Source organism: Panthera leo, chromosome C2 (genome assembly GCF_018350215.1).
Source record: "Panthera leo isolate Ple1 chromosome C2, P.leo_Ple1_pat1.1, whole genome shotgun sequence".
NCBI lineage: Eukaryota > Metazoa > Chordata > Mammalia > Carnivora > Felidae > Panthera > Panthera leo.
The window spans coordinates 141,697,894-141,719,109 of NC_056687.1; the positions used below are offsets into that span (position 1 = coordinate 141,697,894).

At 34.9% G+C, this 21,216-nt stretch overlaps 1 protein-coding gene across 2 annotated transcripts in view; it reads right to left on the reverse strand.

Annotated features, from left to right (window-relative positions):
* TOP2B (DNA topoisomerase II beta) overlaps positions 1–21,216 on the reverse strand; it is a 65,363-nt gene that overhangs the window by 36,742 nt on the left and 7,405 nt on the right. The window contains exons 2-8 of one of the 2 annotated variants that reach the window (XM_042903064.1): positions 13,722–13,877; positions 12,780–12,870; positions 10,915–10,978; positions 5,598–5,743; positions 4,631–4,728; positions 3,293–3,505; positions 1,138–1,311 (exon numbers count right to left, since the gene is read on the reverse strand). In XM_042903064.1, the coding sequence (XP_042758998.1) occupies positions 1,138–1,311; positions 3,293–3,505; positions 4,631–4,728; positions 5,598–5,743; positions 10,915–10,978; positions 12,780–12,870; positions 13,722–13,877 (942 nt within the window). Of the gene's footprint in view, positions 1–1,137; positions 1,312–3,292; positions 3,506–4,630; positions 4,729–5,597; positions 5,744–10,914; positions 10,979–12,779; positions 12,871–13,721; positions 13,893–21,216 lie in introns of both variants that reach the window. The other variant, XM_042903063.1, reaches the window with a different exon arrangement.

Genomic DNA, 21,216 nt, shown 5'->3' on the forward strand with positions numbered 1-21,216 from the left:
GGGCTCTGTGCTGACAGCTCAGAGCCTGGCGCCTGCTTCGGATTCTGTCTCCCTCTCTCTCTACCCCTCCCCCAGCTCACACTTTGTCTCTCTCTCTCTCTCTCTCTCTCTCAAAAATGAATAAACATTAAAAAAATTTTTTTAATATTAACCAATCTAGACTCCCTTGCAGCTAGTGGCAGCCACTTGACCCAGTTCTAGCCAAAGATGTTCATGAGGTCTACCAGATGGGATTTCCAGGAAAACTACTGTATTCCTCATAAAAAGGGAGAGATTTAGTCGGTATATGCATTTGCCCAGCCCCTTTCTCTCTCCCTAGAACTTGGAACCGAAGCATCTTAAAGGCATGAGAAGGAAAGCCACATGCTAAGGGTGGCAGAAAAGAAAGTCAGGAAGAGCCTGGTCCCTGATGATACTGTGGAGTCACAGTACAAAACTAAGAATGAGGAAAAATAAAACTTGTACATCTTTATGCCACTGTATATTAGGTATCTATTATGTAGGACAAAATGTCACCATCACTGATGCAAAATGTGTTGACTTGAGAAAGTGATGCTAGATTATAAACACTGAATATTAACAAAAAAAAGTTAAAACTTGAACAAGAGTGACAAATGATCAAATCATTGCTTTAGATTATTCTAGGATACATGTTTGTATTGCCTAAGACTTTATTATGATCGATGGACAAATGCTGTTAGATGAGAACAATTTCATTTGCTTTTGAAATCCAAAAGCCTACGTAAGACAGTTCAAACTCCTTAGAATGGCATATAACATGTTCCAAAATCTGATCCCAAAACAGATTCCTCTATTATTCTTTTACATTCTAAACTAGGAACACAGAATAAGGAATGTGTTAATATTCTAAATTCATAAAAATGTGTTAACATTCTAAATTCATGAAATATATTCAACCATAAATACTCAACATATAAACTTAATGCTCAGTGGGTGTTTAAATAAATTATAAGACACCTATTTTCGTAGAAAATAAGCTTTCGTTTTCATAAGCCAATTCTAATTTCACAAAAGCAGATTTGTGGTTTTTTGTTATCGTTACTGTTGTTTATTTTGCTGTTTTTAATGAAGCACTGTTCTACCACTGACGTGGCAACACAGCACTAGCCTACTTACTTTTGTTGTCGCAATACTATTTACAAAGCTGATTTGCTGGAATCCCTTCTCACTCAGTGTGAGACAAACATCCCATCTTTCATTTGCAAGTTCATGAATAACTTTCAGGGCCACTCCAGTTTCGTCCAATTTGTCTTTCACATAAAGATCTACGTAACTGCGAAACCCATTTACCTATTCATTTGAAAACAAAAATAAACAATCTTAAAATTGGCAGTTCAACTAGGTGAATGCCATCAGGTACTCTTATACTTTTATTTCCCCTCAATCACAACAGCTCTTATTCTTCAGATCCAAACCTTCACGACTTCCCCCATTCTATTCCTTGATCCCTACCCTTTTTAAAAAGGAATCCATTTCCATATGTACTTGATAAGAAGAGGTTATGAAGGAACAGCTGGACAGGTGAATTATTATAAAATTTTTCAGAAGTTTAAGTTTTAAAATGACAAAGTAGACTTCCAGTTGAGTTCAGACACAAAGAAGGCTTAAATAAATAAATAAATAAATAAATAAATAAATAAATAAAGAGGAGCGCCTGAGGGCTCAGTCGGTTAAGCATGTGACTCTTGATCTCGGGTCAGGTCAGGAGCTCACATCCCAATCTCAAGGTTTCTGAGATGGAGCCCCACATCAGGCTCTGCACTGACAGCACCAAGCCTGCCTGGGATTCTCTCTCTCCCTGCCCCGGCCCTGCTTGCTCACGCTTTCTCTCTCTCTCAGAACAAAAATAAACTGAAAAAAAAAAAATTCTTTAAAAAACAAGAAAAGAAATTTCTGCCCTTACAAGAAAATCAGACAACACACTGATTTTTCAAGAACTGTCAAAAACTTGAATTCATAGGACAGCTGGCCATCCTGAGTCTGAAGAGAAACAGGTATCTATAGAGAGACACAGAATACTAACCAATTTGCTTAAGTGAGGCAGAAGCTACCTAATGTCATAGAAGTGAAAAGGAACCGTAAACAAATTGACGAATTTGACCAACTGTTGTAGGACAAATGTGGACAGCATGGGTGTGTGATGCACTTGAAGGATGTCATCATAAGGGGTTCCTACACTTACAGGCTTTTCCTCCAGAAACCCCAGCAGGTTCTCACAGGGAAGGTGAGAGAAAATCTAGAGAAAGTTCCCCACCATGGTGCTGCTGGTTGGGGGAAGAGAATAGCAACCACTGGGAATTTCACCCAGAACTGTCTCCTTTACCCCCATCCTATCCACAGAAAAGTGGGGGGGGGGACCACCTTAATTTGCAGGGGGGGAAGGATACTGCTGGAGAGTATTAAAATATTACTATAGCAGGAATAAAATAATTCTACCCAGCCCTTCCTCAGCCCACCCCTGTCTCATTTAAGGATAAAAAAAGAAGTTTATTTTACGGAGGAGGGAGCCTGGAGAATACTAAATGAGAATGCTGGTGGACACTTGCTGCAGTAGAGCACAACGTGCAGGAGCTTAGGACAATACCAAACTGTATAATATATGTGTAACTGGAATACCAGAAGAATAGCAAAGAAATATTTGAAGAAATAATAGCCAAAATCTTTTCAAAATTAGTGACAGACACCAAACAGATCCAAGACGTTCAGAAAACAGAATGAAAAAAATACACAGTTATCAAAAAAACAAAATGAAACCCCCATATAAACACCTAAGCATATTAAAAGAGAGAGAGAGGGAGAGAGAGAGAGAGAGAGAATCTTCAAGTCAGCCAGAGGGAAAAATAAACACCTTGCCAACAGAGGAAGAAGGATAAGAACTACAGCCGACTTATCAGAAACCATGCAAAACAAGAAGACAACAGAATGACATTGAAAGAAAAATATCATAAACCCCTATTTCTATATCCAGTGAAATTCCGTACCGTTTGAAAGTGAAGAAAAATACTCTTTCAAACAGAATAAGAGAATTTATTGCCAGACCTACCTACAAGAAATTAGAGATCTCCAGGCAGAAGGAATATGATTAAGATCTGAAACTAAAATCTACACCAAGAAATTAGGAGCACTAGAAATGGAATAAATGAAGGTAAAATAGAATCCTATGCTGTATTTTTAATTGTTCTAGAAGATAACTGAGGGCGTAAAGCAGTTAGATTTAACTATAAGCTGCCCACAAAATAACAAAGCATTTACTATTTTAGAAGACACTTACAGGCAATTTCTTTCCATTAAACATGACCTTGACCCCTTTGCATGAACCAGCCAAATCATAAGCTCTTCTGGTCATGAGGGCCACAATATCCTTGTCAAGTTTTTCCATCTTAAATTTAGACAGATCTGGTTGGAATGTTATGCATGTGTAATCTTCACCATCAAAATGTTTAATTTTGGCTTCAGAAGTTTTCATCATGTTATTCATCCATGTCTTTAAAAGAAAAAATATTTAAATATTTAATACTTCTATATTTTATAATACATAAAGACTCAGCTCATGAAAACAATCATTTACCATAACTACATCCATTTTCCAGCTTCGCAATAAACAAATCCTGGAAACTGATAATATCAGAGATGAAAAAAAATTTAAACACTACTACAGTATTCCCCTTTCTCTATGTTCCAAGACCTGCAACCATGGATAGTATCAAATCCTACATATACTGTGTTTTTTTCTATATGTACATATCTAAGATAAAGTTTGATTTATAAATTAGGCACAGTAAGAAATTAACAATAAAATGGAATTACAATATACTGTAATAAAAGTTATGTGAAAGTGGTCTTTTTCTCTCTCAAAATACCTTACTGTACTGTAGTCAAGTTCCTTGTGATGAAAAATGCCTACATGAAGAGATGAAGTGAGGTGAATGATGTAGGCACTGTGACCTAGTATTAGGCTACTAACTAACCTTCCAAATATGTCAGAAGGAGGATCATCTGCTTCTGGACCACGGTTTATTGCGGATTAACTAAAACCATGGAAAGTGAAACCACTAGATAAGGGGGGGTAGGGGAAACGCTACTATAATAACCTCATGTTGAAAATAAGCAAAATGAACTGCACAACTTTATATGCTGTTAATAACTTTCAAATTCTTCAACATGACTATTTAGAATTTTACAAAAATAAGTATGATGCTTTTCCTGACAAAATTATTTTAGCTATATAAAATTTCAAACTTTTTCAAAAGCCTACCAGAATAAAAATAAGACAGAATTCTGAAATAGGAATTTGATGAACTGATGAGGAATTTTTCAAATATGCTAAGTGGATGCATTTCAATTAATCTGTAAGGTTAAGGACATTTTCAGTAATGCTCAATTAGATTAAAGGAAAAGTCTATTAAATAAAGCACTTTGCTTTCAATGAACAGGAAAAAGGTTTATGTAAAAATCTAGGCATTCTTAAGTCTTTTCACTCTATTGATGTGCTTACTGCTTAAAAAAAAAGTTGTACAGGCATCAATGCAATTTACCTAAGGTTCTATTATCTTATTAGCAAAGCAACAAAATACAATTTTTTAAAAAATTAGACACATTTCTATCATACCTGCTTAAAACTATGCTTGTATTCTTTGCAAGCAGTCTCTACTGTAAACTTTGTACTGAAAATATTACAAAGTTTTGCACCATAACCATTGCGACCACCTGTAAGAACAATTAAATGTGAAAGGTTTAACGAAAGGGATTTTAGGGAACTTGGTTAACTTATCTACCATAGAGCAGATCTGTGCAAAATAGTTCCACTTACTGCATTACCTTAATAATCATGAACCGAATATTTCAGAGTATATTTGGATTTTTTCATTTAAAGAAAAATACAATTAAGATTTAGCACATATGATAATATAAATAATATGCACTTTGCAGATTCATTACCTTCATCACAAAAAAATTAAACTTGCTATCTCCTATAATCAAGTAAGTGTATATGAGTACAAAATCTGAGCTTTCTATCAAAGTTACTTCTCTACTACAAAAATTTAATCTATGTCACTTCCTAAAGCCTTGGTTTTGAAAATAAATAAATAAAAACCATCAACCCACTTGAGCAATGGAAATAAGTAGGGAAACATTTGGTTTTGATCAAAGCACTTTCAACTCTATTTACAAAGCCTAGATTTCCAATCTCGACCATCCTAAAACAGTTTAGAAGTAATTTAACTGATATCAAACAAAAGACATGGTGCTTATGTAACAAGAAATTCACATACACAGGAATTATACATCTGACTTTCATTAGTACTCTAATTCAAAACTCAAACTGTCAGCCAGGTTAGAGTTCCAGGAGTTCTAGCATGAGCCAATGCACTATCAATTAAGCTTTTAAAATGTCTCTGTCAGACATAATACTTACACATGATAGTTTTTTATAGACATTAATTCTGAAAATAATTTTCTCACAATAAAACTACATAGGTTTCCTTTTCTGTAATATTTAATATAGGAATAGTTAAATTTTATGTTGAAAGCATAAAAAATTCAATAAAAATTCTGATCAGCCATTTAGACTTTACCTGTTACTTTTTTCTCATCATCATCATAGTTACTGGATGTTAAAAGCTGTCCAAAAATTAATGCAGGAACATAAACTTTCTCTACTTTGTGTTCTACTACTGGAATGCCTTTCCCATTATTCCAAATGCTTATAATGTTAGATTCACTGTAAATAAACAAGCAGAATTTAGAGCTTAAAATGGTTTAAAGATATGTTAATTTCCATAAAAAATAAAGTAATCCAGAACAAACCTGAGTAACTGTAAGCTAAACTAAAGCCATTACTAATTAGAAGACACTCATCTTTCAAGAAAATACTTGCTGAGGATACACATTTCTATCCTAGTCATAACTCAAATTAGGGCCACTAAGATCTGCAGGTAATATTGAAAATTTTCTCAGGAAAAGAAACTTCTTAGCCTCCCAGAAAACAGTTAAAGCAGTGAAGCTTTTACAAGAAATCAGCTAGCTACAGGGGCGCCCGGGTAGCTCAGTCAGGCGTCTGACTCTGGATTTCTGCTCAGGTCATGATCTCGCAGTTCAGGAGTTCAAGCCCTGTGTCAGGCTGCTTGGGATTCTTTCTCTCTCCCTCTCTCTGCCCCTCCCCCACTCCCCCCCCCCCCAATACACTTAAAAAGAAAAAGCCACAGATCCGTTTCTTTTCAAATACATTAGCCATGATCTCTTCCTGCTTCATTCTACCAGGATACCACCTGTGAATCACAAGCTCTGCAGAACCAGCTGCCATTGCCATTTTCATTTCCTGCCTGTTGCTTCAGTACATATGGAAGAGGACAAACAGCCTGAAATGTATTCCATTCTCAGACTAAATATTACAGGGTTGTTTTGCATTGTAGCAATCATTGTTATAAACTAGTTTTAATGGTTTTAAAAAATGTAGATGTTACCTATTTTAGGTTTTTTGGGTTTTCCTATCACAAAACCATCCATTTAAGCCCCGAATGGTATACAATAGAGGCTCCTATAGCTAACATCGACTTGATGTAGGCAATAGTCCTGATAGAAAATTTTGCCTACTCTATCATTTTGAGTAGTACATACTATGATCCTTTAACCCATTTAAGAGCCAAATTTGCAAGGAAACACAGCATCATAACTAACACTGAGAACTGGCTCTCAAAGTTACCATTTGCCAATCTAATTCATAATTATTCTTAGATATACTAAGAATTTAATGTGAATTTCACTCACATATACATACCTTAATCTCTGAAGAATTTTTAGAAGTACTTATTAAGACTAAAAAATTGCTATAAAAGCCAAAATTAAAGTCATATATCCAGAGGGAAATCAGTTAATTAAATCAAGAAAGAAACAAACTAAAAAATAACTTTTAGCAGCACATCATCTTCTTTCCCTAAATCAGCAACCAACTTTTCTTTCCCTCGTTCTCCAACACAGGTTCAATTTTCCAAATGTCCTAGGCTCAAATTTTGATAGCATTTTTTATTCAGATCTCCTGATCATTCTCTAGAGTCCTTACTCATCAAGACTTATTAGTATGTCCTTAGATTCATTTCATATCAGTATTTAGTCCTTTCTTCATTCCAAATACTAATACACGAAGCTAGCCTAGTTATCACCTTAAATACTGTATACAAAGCTGAAAAGTCCTCCACTACATGTTTACAGCCATATCCTTAATTATAGTCAAATTTAATTCCACTATTCTGCAACACATATCCTATTTTTCCTTCAGGTCAGTTTTAATACTTGTCCATGTTCATTCTCAATTCTTCCATTTCTTTTTTTTACTGGTCTTTCCTTTGCCTTTTTAGTCTCTTTGGCCAAAATTTACCCTAACTTTGAGAAGTCAGTTTATGACTTCAGTTCTCCATTAAGCCTTTTACCCAGCCAAAATTATATACCAAAATTTGCTTATATACCAAAATTAGAAAAAAAAAATCTAAATTATTTATTGGGGACCTCAGGAGATTAGATTATCTCACTTGTAGGTAAACACCCTCTACAGAATACACAGCTGAATGTTTAAGTATGTAACAGTTTCAAATTGCCTAGTGTACCTCCACTTGTGCCTCCTATCTCCAGAGGTAATAGTGGGCCCTAGAAACACAGGCCAGAAACTACACTACTTTTCTGACTTCCAAATACTTCTTAGCTTAAGCTTAAAACCTGTAATTATTAAGTACCTATTTTCTATAAGAAACTTCATGGAGCTTAAAGTTAATAGAGAAGAATCCTAAAGGAAATAAAGAAAGGCAATGAAAGTTACTGACCTTAAATATCTCAGAATGACACAAAAGCCAATACAGTCATGAGTAAACCCTTAAAATGTTTTTCAACCAATTTAGTATATCATATATGGTACTATAATTAAGATAAGCATTTTGTAAATTCATTATCACAGTTAAAAAATAAATAAATAAGGCTTCACATCTACATTCAGTAAGCCTAAGTATGAAATCTGAACTTTCTATCGGTCACCCCTCGCTACTGAAAAATCCCAATCTACATCACTTCCCAGATCTTGCATTTATTTCTGTAAGCTCTAAACAATGCTTCAGAGTTCTATAATATAATATTTGTTCCATTAATAATCTTCACAGAAATATTAGGAAAAAGAATACTGTTTGAATGAGCTACAAATAAAGTTTCAAAATAATTAAAACTAAAAAGAAACCTGGAAGACAATCTAAATATCTAATATTCATCAACTGGAAAAAGGTTAAATTATGATATATCAACATGATAATTAGTAACAGTTACAAAGATTTAAGTAGATCTATATAAGTTAATAACAAAGGCTGTCCACAATATGTCAAATAAAAATGGAAAAAGCATACAATCCCAATTTTTAAAAAATAAAAACATATCTGTTAATGTATTTCAATAGGAGTGTGTACTATTTTATAAAGCTATGGATTTAAGAGATTTAACCCTACATAAACAAGGACACTTAAACTAGAGGGAGAGTTAGAATTCTGGTTAATATGCTTTCCACATTTGTTTTTAATCAGATAGCTGCCAACAAATAAGTTGTTTCAATACTAACCATCATATTCTATTACTTAATGAGTTTTAAGTTCTTCTGTAAACAGTTGCTCCAAATTCTAGCAAAGCTGCCCAAATTCTGCACGGCACCCCCTGCTAATATATTCTTATGCCTTTTACAACCATGGCTGTTATTTAAACTTTACCTCCACATTAGAGTACTACTGAAAAAGAAAGAGTAAGAGCTAAGCTATCCACACTTAACCCATTAACTATCAAAATTTAACCTCTCCTTTACAAAGAGTTCATGTACACATGTGCACAAAGAAAATTTTAAATCTGCTATACAAAAATATTAAAAAGAATGAAACTCAGAGGATATCAAAAATGAACAGCAGAGAACACTGGGTCAATGAAATAAATAGCAGAATAGCAATTTCCCATTTCAATTCTGCTTTTAATAACTTCTTTAAGGGCGCCTGGGTATCACAGGCAGTTGAGCATCCGACTTCAGCTCAGGTCATGATCTCCTGGCTCATGAGTTCGAGCCCCGTGTCAGGCTCTGTGCCTACAGCCCAGAGCCTGAAGCCTGCTTCAGATTATGTGTTTCCCTCTCTCTCTGCTCCTCCCCCTCCCCAGCTCGCACTCTGTCTTTCAAATATTTAAAAAAAATTTTTTCAAAAATTTTTTTCAAAAGTTAAAAAAAAAATGAAAAGGGAAAAAGATCACTAAAGGCACTAGTTACATAGAATTACTTTGTCCAGAATCTATAATAAATTTAAAGGTCAAGCACTCCACCAAGAGCCACTATTCAGTCTACAGCGTTGTTTTATAGCTCAGTTCTTCATCACTTTGTTATGACGGGATCCTATGTAAGCTGTTTTAAGTCCATGTTGTTGGATTATTGTGGCCAAAACAATTAAGATAAAAGAACCAAACAGCCGTGGGGCGCCTGGGTGGCTCAGTCGGTTAAGCCGCCGACTTCGGCTCAGGTCATGATCTCGCGGTCCGTGAGTTCGAGCCCCGCGTCGGGCTCTGTGCTGACAGCTCAGAGCCTGGAGCCTGTTTCAGATTATGTGTCTCCCTCTCTCTGACCCTCCCCTGTTCATGCTCGGTCTCTGTCTCAAAAATAAATAAACATTAAAAAAAATTTTTTTTAAATAAAATAAAAAAAAATAAAAAAATAAAAAAAAAAAGAACCAAACAGCTGTAATCATGTTCATCAAGAATGTATTTAAGAAAGAGCCCCTTCTTCCTTAGTTTTCAGTAAAAATCTTTACACTCTGAACTTTAAAAAGCTTAATGTTATCTAACATTCAACATCTATTACTCCTCACTAGCTAGCTCTCCTAAAGCACATTAAATGATACTGTTTTTAACTGATAATTTCCTAAATATAGAAAAAAGTAATCTTGAAGCTAAAATTTCATTGAAACTATTTTAAACTCTGCATAAATTACAATTTATAAGGGTCCTATGCACTTTACCACGTAAATCCTCAAGAATGTATTTGTTACAGAAAGGATCCAAAGGGGGGAAAAAATGGAAAGAAAAAGAAAAATCTAGAACTTTAACAGCACAGTTATGCGGTAATATTTTCATATAAGATACTGTTTTATATACATATATACATGAATCGTAACCATACCATCTAAAATTAGATTAGTGACAGTAAGACTAAACCTGAATTATTAAATATTCACATTAGAGAAAAACCGTAACATCATTCGAAATTACTAATAAGATTATAAATGATATAAGTAATGCAACATTTTACAAAAGCATGCTGGCAAAAACAGGATAAATGTAACAGTAATATTTCTATCTTAAAACTGTATTGTTTTCACTCCCTTTCAATTCTCCAAAACAAATCACCATAGCGAGATCGAATTAGCTGAACACCTGGTATATATTCTATAATACCAGCAGTTCCTAATTTACATATGATGTTATAAATAATGGAAAAGTCCAAATACTGGTCATAAAAAATAAAATTTACCCATAATATAATTGGAAGAGTACTAGCAATAGCCCTTAGCCTTGACTCCTAAAGCCAAGACAAAAAAGGAAACCTCAAGTGACCACTGTATCACCTGAAACAATAGCCACAGCACCAAAGAGAGAGAAAAATGGTTTCCAAGTGTTCCCATAAGGAAGTGCTTTGGAATAAAACATCATGAATGAGAGAGAAAACTATAAAAGTATACTATATTACGGCTAAAAGAGGCAAAAATAACAATGTCTCATGCAACAGGGAAACTTTAGGAGTACTAATTGTATACAGTATTTGAAGAGTATTCAAAAGCTGGGGGCTATCAGAATAAAACAACATAGCATAAAAAATTAAACTTGAAATATACTTACGGATCAATAGAAACTTTAATACAGGTCATATTCTTATCCCTCTGTTTATTGTCAGCTGCATTAACTACAAATTAAATATTGTGATGAGTAATAAATACATGACACAACTTCATGTGCATCCCAACTTAATATAAATATTTACAGATAGTAATAGTTAATGAAAATTATTACTAATTTCTAATATAAAACTTTATTTTCCAAATAATATTCTTAAATTTTATATCACACTAAATTACTATTGTGTTATCTACTACAAACAAGGGGTAGGGGAAGGGTAGATTTTGTGATATATAAAAATAATTAAAAACAAACATCTGCAGGCTATAACCCCCTAATCCAGCTGAGGCCCAAAAGAAAAAAATTTGAATTTAATTATACTGTATCTTTCTCTTGATATCCTTCAATAAACTAGTGGTTTTATAGACAGGTTGAGATAAAATAAATTATTTTTAAATTAAAAAGGCAACATCTGGGGCGCCTGGGTGGCTCAGTCGGTTAAGCGTCCGACTTCGGCTCAGGTCATGATCTCGCGGTCCGTGAGTTCGAGCCCCGCGTCAGGCTCTGGGCTGATGGCTCAGAGCCTGGAGCCTGCTTCCGATTCTGTGTCTCCCTCTCTCTCTGACCCTCCCCCGTTCATGCTCTCTCTCTGTCTCAAAAATAAATAAACTTAAAAAAAAAATTTTAAATAAAAAAAAAAAGGCAACGTCTTCAGCATCCTTAGAAATCAAAACTAAATCTTATGTACTATAATAATATATTTTCATATATTAACCACTGCTGTGGTTAGACACATGACTACACAAATTTGAACGCAAGCTAGCTGTCAAATTTAACTTCAGTCACAGAACGACTATGTTCCTGGTAAACACTATGTAACATAAAAGTAAAAGTGAGTGGATAGCTGGGAAGCAAGAGTGAAAGGTATAAAATGCAAGTAATCAGGTTTACTCCCCTACTCTTTCCCCAAAGGAGGAAAGCTGGAAGAAGCTCAGAGAGACCCACATAACCCAGCTGTCGAGGAAATCTCAAGTGGCTGATGAGGTAGCAGAGCCCAGAGGCTCTAGAAAGTCCTTGACTAAAAGTATTTCCAATGTGCAAGCATTCCCTAGCAATCAAATGAGCATCCACATTTCATTGATTTAATTAATCCTATGATTTGGAAAAAAAAAACAGAGATCATTCAGAACAATGATTGCTTCTGCCCAACAGAAATGACTGATCTGTTGGTAAAAACCACAATTTTACATGTCTCACTGCAAACTCACTAAATCTTCAAGGATCAGGTCCTGTAATCTATATTTTTAACATGCCCCCCTAGGTAAAAGGGATGCACACACAACCTGCAATGACTACACATACAAGATACAAACCAACTTTGGATTACTGATCAAATACAACAAATTCATTTTATAAATAAATTCAAAGATATGTGCACAAATATGAAAATATTACAGCAAGTGACATAAATTTTCTGAAGAACATTATATTCAGCACATAAGCCCAAGATATGCCTTTAAAATTTATACTGTAGGGGCGCCTGGGTGGCTCAGTCGGTTAAGTGTCCGACTTCGGCTCAGGTCACGATCTCACAGTCTGTGAGTTCGAGCCCCGCGTCGGGCTCTGGGCTGATGGCTCAGAGCCTGGAGCCTGCTTCCGATTCTGTGTCTCCCTCTCTCTCTGCCCCTCCCCCATTCATGCTCTGTCTCTCTCTGTCTCAAAAATAAATAAAAAACGTTAAAAAAATTAAAAAAAAAAATTTTTTTTTAAATAAAATTTATACTGTAAGTCTAGCTTTATTTACATATTGATGTATATATATATACATCAATGGACACAAATGCATTAAATCTTAAGCAAGTACTCACCCAAAATTTCATCAAAGATCTTGTATAAACCTGGCACAAAGGTAACCTCTCTGCAATTCATTCCTACATCTTCATCATATACCCACATTAACTGCATTACGAGAAAAATTCAAAAGGAATTATTGGGTAAAAAAGCATTTAACATCAATTTTACATAGTATAAACCCACATCTGTCATTTCCTCTGTTAATACTTAGACTTTCAAAGTAAAAACACATACACTACTTCAGTTCCAATCATCTTCACGACATTCATATCCAATTTCAAAAGTTTCAAAATGGATAAATTATTCATTTTGTATTGAGTCTGTATTCTTACACATAAAGTCAGTTTATTAATATAAGGCACCAAGAATTGTTAGAAACAATATTTAAGTAAAATAGGAAAAAAACACTACTTCATGTTTTAGATTTTTCTATAAAGAGCACAGATTAAAATAATATGAATACAGCATGACTTTAGAGTCAGAGACTTAGCTTTGAATCCCAGCTCTTATTGGCTGAGAGATCTGAGCAAGTTATTTACATTTATTTAAACTTCAGTTTCCTTGTCTATAAAAAGGGGGTAACAGTACCTACATCCCAAAATTGTTAGAATCAGATAAGATAATATGTGCAAGCCAAGTTCATAGTAAGCATCAAAGGGTCATTAGTGTATATATATATAAACTCTACAATTTGAAGCAAACCACAGCATAAACTTAAGAATTTTTAAAAGGTTCACACGCTACCATTTTACTCTATACTCCTGACCTCTAATAGTTTTTAACTCCTAGTTTTTTATCTTCAGCAGGAAATAAAGACATTTCTACCTACCTTAAATCTCTCTACTTTACATATGACCACAAAGACATGAAATTATGTACTAAGCATATAATCACAAAAATTTTATTAAGTAGAACAGATATACATCTCCTAATCTCAAAATCTAACAAATAATTACCTGTGTCAATGGCTCCACTGACCCAATATACGTATCAGGACGAAGGAGAATATGTTCAAGTTGTGTCTTTTTCTGATACACTCTCTCAACAGACAACTTCTTTGAAGAATCATTTTTGTTTGCAGTTTCTGACTCTTCTTTTTTTGCAGCATTGTTCTGATCAAAAAGAGTCTAAAATTAACCAAAAAATCAAATTTAAATAACCTACCAAGGGGTAAACTAAAATGTATATGGACACAAGACATAGGCTTTCTTTTTAATTATCATATTATCTCTCAGGCTCACTGATTTTTAAGCCTTTAAGAGAACACAGGTCTATTTCCTGACAGTCCAGTTCTTTTAGTACAGTGTAAAACTGCAGTTTTGACTTAGCCCAAAAAGTAGGTAAAGTCACATGCCTACACCTATATAATCCACAAATATAAATATTTCCCAATTCTGTAAGTTTTCAAGATAATTCTTAGAGTCCTCAAAAACTTTCGAAGGAACAGGAGTTCTGGTCAGGTTATAGGTTCACAATGACTAAATCTGACTAGCTGCAGGAGTCCCCAAGTCTTCCACATACCAACGCCTTGCCATTAAACTACTGAAAATTATAGTCAAGAGTAGGCAAAAGTAACCTACACAAAATAGTAACCTATGTAGTTAATTAATATGCACTGAGATTGCTGAAAATACTAAGCATGGTTTATGAAATCTCAAATTTCACATTTTTTAGAGGTCATGCCAATAATTCCTTATATATCAGTGCTAGGTACCTCATTACTGAGGCATCCCATGATTCTAGTTTCTATGCCAATTCCAAAGAGACAGAGGTTGGTGATCTTAATCCTAACCATTCCTACAGTAGATAAGGATCCCTAATCCAATTCCCGAGGTCTAGAGATTTCCCTGTCTTAATAGCAGCAGAGAACACACGCTTCTTCTGGAATTCCCTAATGTTGACAAATAAGACATCTCACTAAAAGAAAGGTGTTATACTGACATATTTTTTTACAACCAAAAAATAATTCACATATAAGACACAATGAAAATTGAGATATCTTCACAGGTCTTTGAATTTAGTAGAAATGAAGTGGTCAGAAGACAAACAACAAAAGAGGTTTTGTTTTGTTTTGTTTTTATGCATTTGAACAAGTCACTTCAATTCAGGTCCTACATATAGGACCTGAATACATACCATCCATACATACCATTATCTTTAAAGTTAATATTTGAAAAAAGGTCATTACATAGTCTTGAAATTTATGTTTAAAAATCAAATGCAGAACCTCTGAGCAGTCTAAACCAGGACAAGAATTGTAACATACAAACTCTATGGAAATTCAAACATTAATTAAAATCTTCCAGTGCCATAAATTTAACATAAAATTAAAGATACTTAATAATATTTCAAAATAAAGTATTATAAATAACTCATTTTCTATATTTTAAACTATATTCTTATACATTCTTTCATTTATACATTACACTGCTCAATTAACAACAGCTTTGGATAAAAGAAAATAATTGTTTCATAAAGTCTTCACATTCTATTTCTCTCAAGAGTTAGATGATGAACTGGCCAGAAGTATGAATTATATTTTAAAAATACCAGACAGTCTCCAAATTTCTAATCCTGGCTTCTCATGAGATAGCTCATTAATTTATAGAAACAAATCTAAAGGTAAAAACAGAATTGATTTTTTATAATGGGTCCTCAGAATAGTAAGGACTAAGATCACACTCTTTTAGAAAGTGTTTAAAGGCAATAAATGCTATGGAATAAAAGTGAGCATTAACTTAGAACTATTTGCAATCATTGGCATAAAGGTTAGGAACTTATAATAACCATGCAAGTAAAGGCTTTCTGATCCCAGGCTACTACTCCAAATCCCACAACAAAGAAAACATCTTTGATTTGACTAAACCAAAGACAGGTCTACCTAATTTGGGCTTCCACATTTAGCCCTGACCAGTTACACTGAACTAAAAGGGCGCACACACACAAGTATGTAAAACAAGGGTAAAGCCCTTCAGCACTCCTTTAAGAATTAACAACTTTTCCCATATCCCTTCTTCCTCCCAAATGGATTACGAGAGAATAAGGAATGTTTGCTTGCACCTAACAGATCCCTATCAAGTTCAAAAGTTGTCATTCTTGGGGCGCCTGGGTGGCGCAGTCGGTTAAGCGTCCGACTTCAGCCGGGTCACGATCTCGCGGTCCGTGAGTTCGAGCCCCGCGTCAGGCTCTGGGCCGATGGCTCGGAGCCTGGAGCCTGTTTCCGATTCTGTGTCTCCCTCTCTCTCTGCCCCTCCCCTGTTCATGCTCTGTCTCTCTCTCTGTCCCAAAAAGAAATAAAAAACGTTGAAAAAAAAAAAAAAAAAAGTTGTCATTCTTGATAGGATAATGTCTCAAAAATGAGAGAACAAGTGAAACATAGTTGGCTTTGTTAAAATACTACCTGTAATTTTCTCTCAGAATAATATATAAATGTTAGAAAATAAGTTGACAAGTGCCTGTGTGGCTCAGTCAGCTAAGTGTCCAACTCCTGATTTTGGCTCAGGTCACGATCTCACGGTTTGTGGGTTCAAGCCCCACATCAGGCTCTGCGCTGACAGTGTGAAGCCTGCTTGCTTGGGATTCTTTCTTTCTCCCTCCCTCCCTCTCTCTCTCTCTCTCTCTCTCTGCCCCACCCCCACTCACATGCTCATACACACACACACACACACACACACACACACACACACACACCCTCCCCCTCTCTCTCTCTCTGCCCCACCCCCACTCACATGCTCATACACACACACACACACCACACACACACCCTCCCTCTCTCTCTGCCCCACCCCCATTCACATGCTCACACACACAGACACCCTCCCTCTCTCTCTCTGCCCCACCCCCACTCACACGCTCATACACACACACACACACACACACACACACACACACACCCTCCCTCTCTCTCTGCCCCTCCCCTGCTCACGCTCTGTCTGCCTCTCTCTCTCAAAAATAAACATTAAAAAAAAATTTTAAGTATTGAAAGGCCTTAAAGAACACATATTATTTATAGAATATAATAAAACAAATGTTTTGAGATCTGTCGACAATTCAATATTAACTCTCAATTTCTAAAACTTGCATTTAAAACTTTAAACCTAAGTATTTCATTGAGTCAATATTTTTAGTTAACTTTACCAAAAATTATTTGTTATGACTATATAAACTCTATTGCTTTAACTTTTATGTGAAAATGCTAGTAATCAAGTATTTTTAAATGGGTAGCTTATTAAAACTACACTGTTTAGTGAACAAAATTATAAGAGTATATAAAAAATATGAGCCCATTATCATCAGAAAAAAAATTACTCATTATACACGCATAGGAAAAAATATAAAATACACTCAACAGAATATCATTCAAAATCATCTGTGAAAAGTAGAAATAAGTTTTCTTTTTTTTTAATGTTTTATGTTTATTTATTTTTGACAGCAAGAGAAACAGAGCATGAATGGGGAGGGGCAGAAAGAGAGGGAGACACAGCATCCGAAGCAGGCTCCAGGCTCTGAGCTGTCAGCACAGAGCCCAATGTGGGCCTTGAACTCACTGACCAAGAGATCATGACCTGAGCCACCCAGGTGCCCCTTTCATTTTTTTTTTCTGATACACATTTTCTAGTTTTCTACAATGAACATGGATAGAAGTATTTTTAAAGTTTATTAACCCATGTATGTGAAAATGTAAATAAACTAGAATAAAACTGAAGGTTTCTCTTTTCTAGCGACACTGTTAATACCTACCTATTACTTCCACACTCCCAACTTTCTCACTAGAATCTAGGCAAAAAGTAAAACCAAAATAAATAAGATTGGCAGCCTTGGCATAGAAAATAGAAATTAACACTGTGGTCAGATTTGTCTTTTACTTTCCCATTCTCAACAAATGGCTGGCTCACTAACAGCAAACAGAAAGAGAAGGTTCTCTCCTGAGAGGTCTATAAGTTTTTCTGACAGAAACCTGGAATAATGTCCTGTTTATTAGCAGAAAGTTGTCCCCTAAATAATGTCCATGTCACTAAAAATCAAAATCTGGGGGTGACGGGACAGACAGCAACTGCTCGCTCCTCCCCCCCACCACAATGGGATGATCCCATCCCTAGAACAGGTATAAGTACAAACATCTTGGGCCTGAGAACTAAGTAAAATGAGAAAAATCTATTGATCATCTTCCCTCCAGCTGTTATTACCACTATCTCTAGCTAAGAGAGAAAGAAAAGAAAAGGAAAGAAAGAAATCACCAAGTAGTTCTTCAGTTTTAACACTATTACTGATAATATTCAGAAAAGAGATCACGAAACTAGCTTAAACAGAAACAGACCAGCAAACCCATATCTACACATTTATAAAAACACTCAATCCCACAAATGATAAAGAAGACTGATATATATTTGACACTTGTAGGCTAAAAGAATTATGCTCGTTTCATTTGGGGAGGAGAGGTGTTAAACTTCCCATATTAATGTCAGTAATTTTGGGTTTTCATTCACAACTTACGTGGTTTACCTGTAAATCTACAAGTTTTCCCAGTGAATCTCTTGTGTGATTAGCACTATTTGAGAAGCTGAAAAATCCTTATTGAGTTGCAATAATCCCCTCATCCTCCTGTTTAACTGAGACAGGTAAATGTTAGCAAAGAGGTTTGATTTTTAAATTTTTGTTGTGGTTGCTGTTGTATTCATCTTTTGCTTTTCAAGTCCTTGTTTCGCTATCTTCTTAATTTGCTTTAAGTTTTTGAATTATGCTCATTTGAAACACTGAAAAGGGGGTCTTTTGATTCAAAAATGATGATTTAAACTTTTCTTATTCTTATATGTTCATAGTAGTAAAATACCTTGTACTATCGTGATTGCACTAAGTACTCCACATTAAATAAAAATTCACAATATGCCTGTAAAAATAATCAATTACCAAAAACATTCTAAATAAATTTTAAGGTTTGATAAAAGTGAAAACTTGAAAACTTACAATTTAAGTTTATTTGTAATTTATTTTACTGTCTAAATTTGTTTATGTGGACAAAATACCGAGCTATTTATAGTAATAAATCCAGCATCTAGTTACAATGGAATATAAGAAATCAGAGCAACATTTTGATTTCCACATAAAACTAAAGTCAATGAAAATGTAAAATAACCCCATCTGAAAATATCCTTCACATATCTAAAAACGTTTTAATTCTTTTTGTGGTTTACACATGATGCCATAAACGACTTTTTCTGAAGTTCAAAAGCTGGCTGCCAAATTAATGCATTGTTGGGGATTTTTAAATTATAACAAAAACATCAAAATAATTCATGTAATTGATATTAAAATATTATCGTATAGCACTTTTGCAATATTGCTAACTCCTAGTGAAAGAATATAGATGTAACGCTTATCCAAGATTCAACCTTTATCAAGAATACTTCCCAACCACCATAAGAGAAAGAAAAACATTCCAATAAAACAATTTTTTTATTTCAGAATGAGTATGTACCAAGATCATTCTGTTTAAGAAAAAAAAAAAAAAGACTGTTCCATGCACAGTTCCAGAGCTGTCACGTGAGATATAGCAATTTGGGGCAATCACCCACAGTTCCTGTTTTTCTGTGAGAGAATGAATTGCTGCCAAGGAGGGGAGAGGAGATGGTTTGCCAGTTGGTGCTAAAAAGGAACTGAGCCAGTCATTCACATAATCGGCACAAAAAATCTCACCATCACCAAGCCAACAAGAGTGGTGCTAGCAAAACCTTGGCAACAAGCCTTTTCTCCTGTCTTCTATAAATGACCCCCTTAGACTTCACATTACCCTTTTGTTACATCTCCTCCCCTTCCTTTCTCCCTCAAGACTGCCACGCTTTGATGTTCCTTTCACTCATATTTCACCTATGTAACAGAGAGGGCCATGCTACAACAAAACCAACACTTTGTCTTCCATCTATGCTCCTCAAGAGATGCCCTCCCAAACCAGGGACAGGGAAAGAGATGGAAGGTGAGAGATACTTAAGATCATAAGGAATGTTTAAATGTCCACTGTGAAAATAAAAAATACACTTTCTCTCAAAGGCATCCAAATTGGAAAGGAAGAAGTAAAACTGTCACTATCTGCAGACGATATATTATATATAGAAAAATCTAAGGACTCCACCAAAAAACTATTAAAATTAACAAATTCAGGAAAGATGAAGGATACAAAATCAATATATATAACTCTCTTGTGTTTCTGTACAATGACAAACTATCAGAAAGAGGAATTAACAATCCCATTTACAACTGAATCAAAAAGAATACTTCGGAATAAATTTAACCAGAAAGGTGAAAGACCCATTCGCTGAAAACTAAGACATTGATAGAGAAACTGAAGACACAAAAAAATGGAAAGATATTCTATGCTCATAGAATTAATATTCTTAAAAAGTCCATACTACACAAAGCAGTCTACAGATTCAATGCAATCCCTATCAAAATTCCAACAGCATTTTTCAGAGAAACAGAACAAACAATCCTAAAACGTGTATGGAACCACATAAGGCTCTGGATAGCCAAAGCAATCTTGAGTAAGAAGAAAAGACCTAGAGGCATCCCACTCACCACAGTTTCAAACTATATTAAAAGCTATAATAATCAAAACAGTATGGTATTGGCATAAAAACAGACACAAAGATCAATGAACAGCATAGAGAGCCCAGAAATACACCCACACATACATGGTCAATTAATTTACAATAAAAGAGCAAATAATATACAAGGAAGAAAGGATTGTCTCTTCAATAAATAAATGGTGCTGGGAAAACTGGACAGCCACATGCATGAATGAATGGGAGCCCCACCTTATACCATACACAAAAATGAACTCAAAATGAATTAAAGACTTCAATGTAAGCTCCTTGATGTGGGTCTTGACAATGATTTTTTTAATGGACACCAAAAGCAGAGGCAACAAAAGCAAAAAATAAGCGAGACTACATCACACTAAAAAGCTTCTGCACAGGGGCACCTGAGTGGCTCATTCCGTGTCCAACTCCTGGTTTCAGCTCAGGTCATGATCTCACAGTTTGTGAGTTCAAGAGAGCATGCAGCCTGCTTCAGATTCACACTCTCTCTCTCTTTCTGCCCCTCCCCCATTCACACTCACGCACACTCTCTCTCAAAATACAGAAATAAACTTAAAAAAAAAAAGCTTCTGCACAGCAAAGGAAACCATAAAAAATAAAAAGGCAACCTACCAAACATGAATACTTGCAAATGATAAATCTGATAAGGGGTTAATATCCAAAATATATAAAGAACTCATACAACTCAATAGCAAGAAAAAATCCAACAACAAAAAAAAAATGGGCAGATTTCCTGAATAAACATTTTTCCAAAAAAGACATAGATGGCCAATACACACATGAAAAAACATGCAACATCACTAATTATCAGGGAAATGCAAATCAAAACCACAATAATAAATAAATAAATAAATACCAC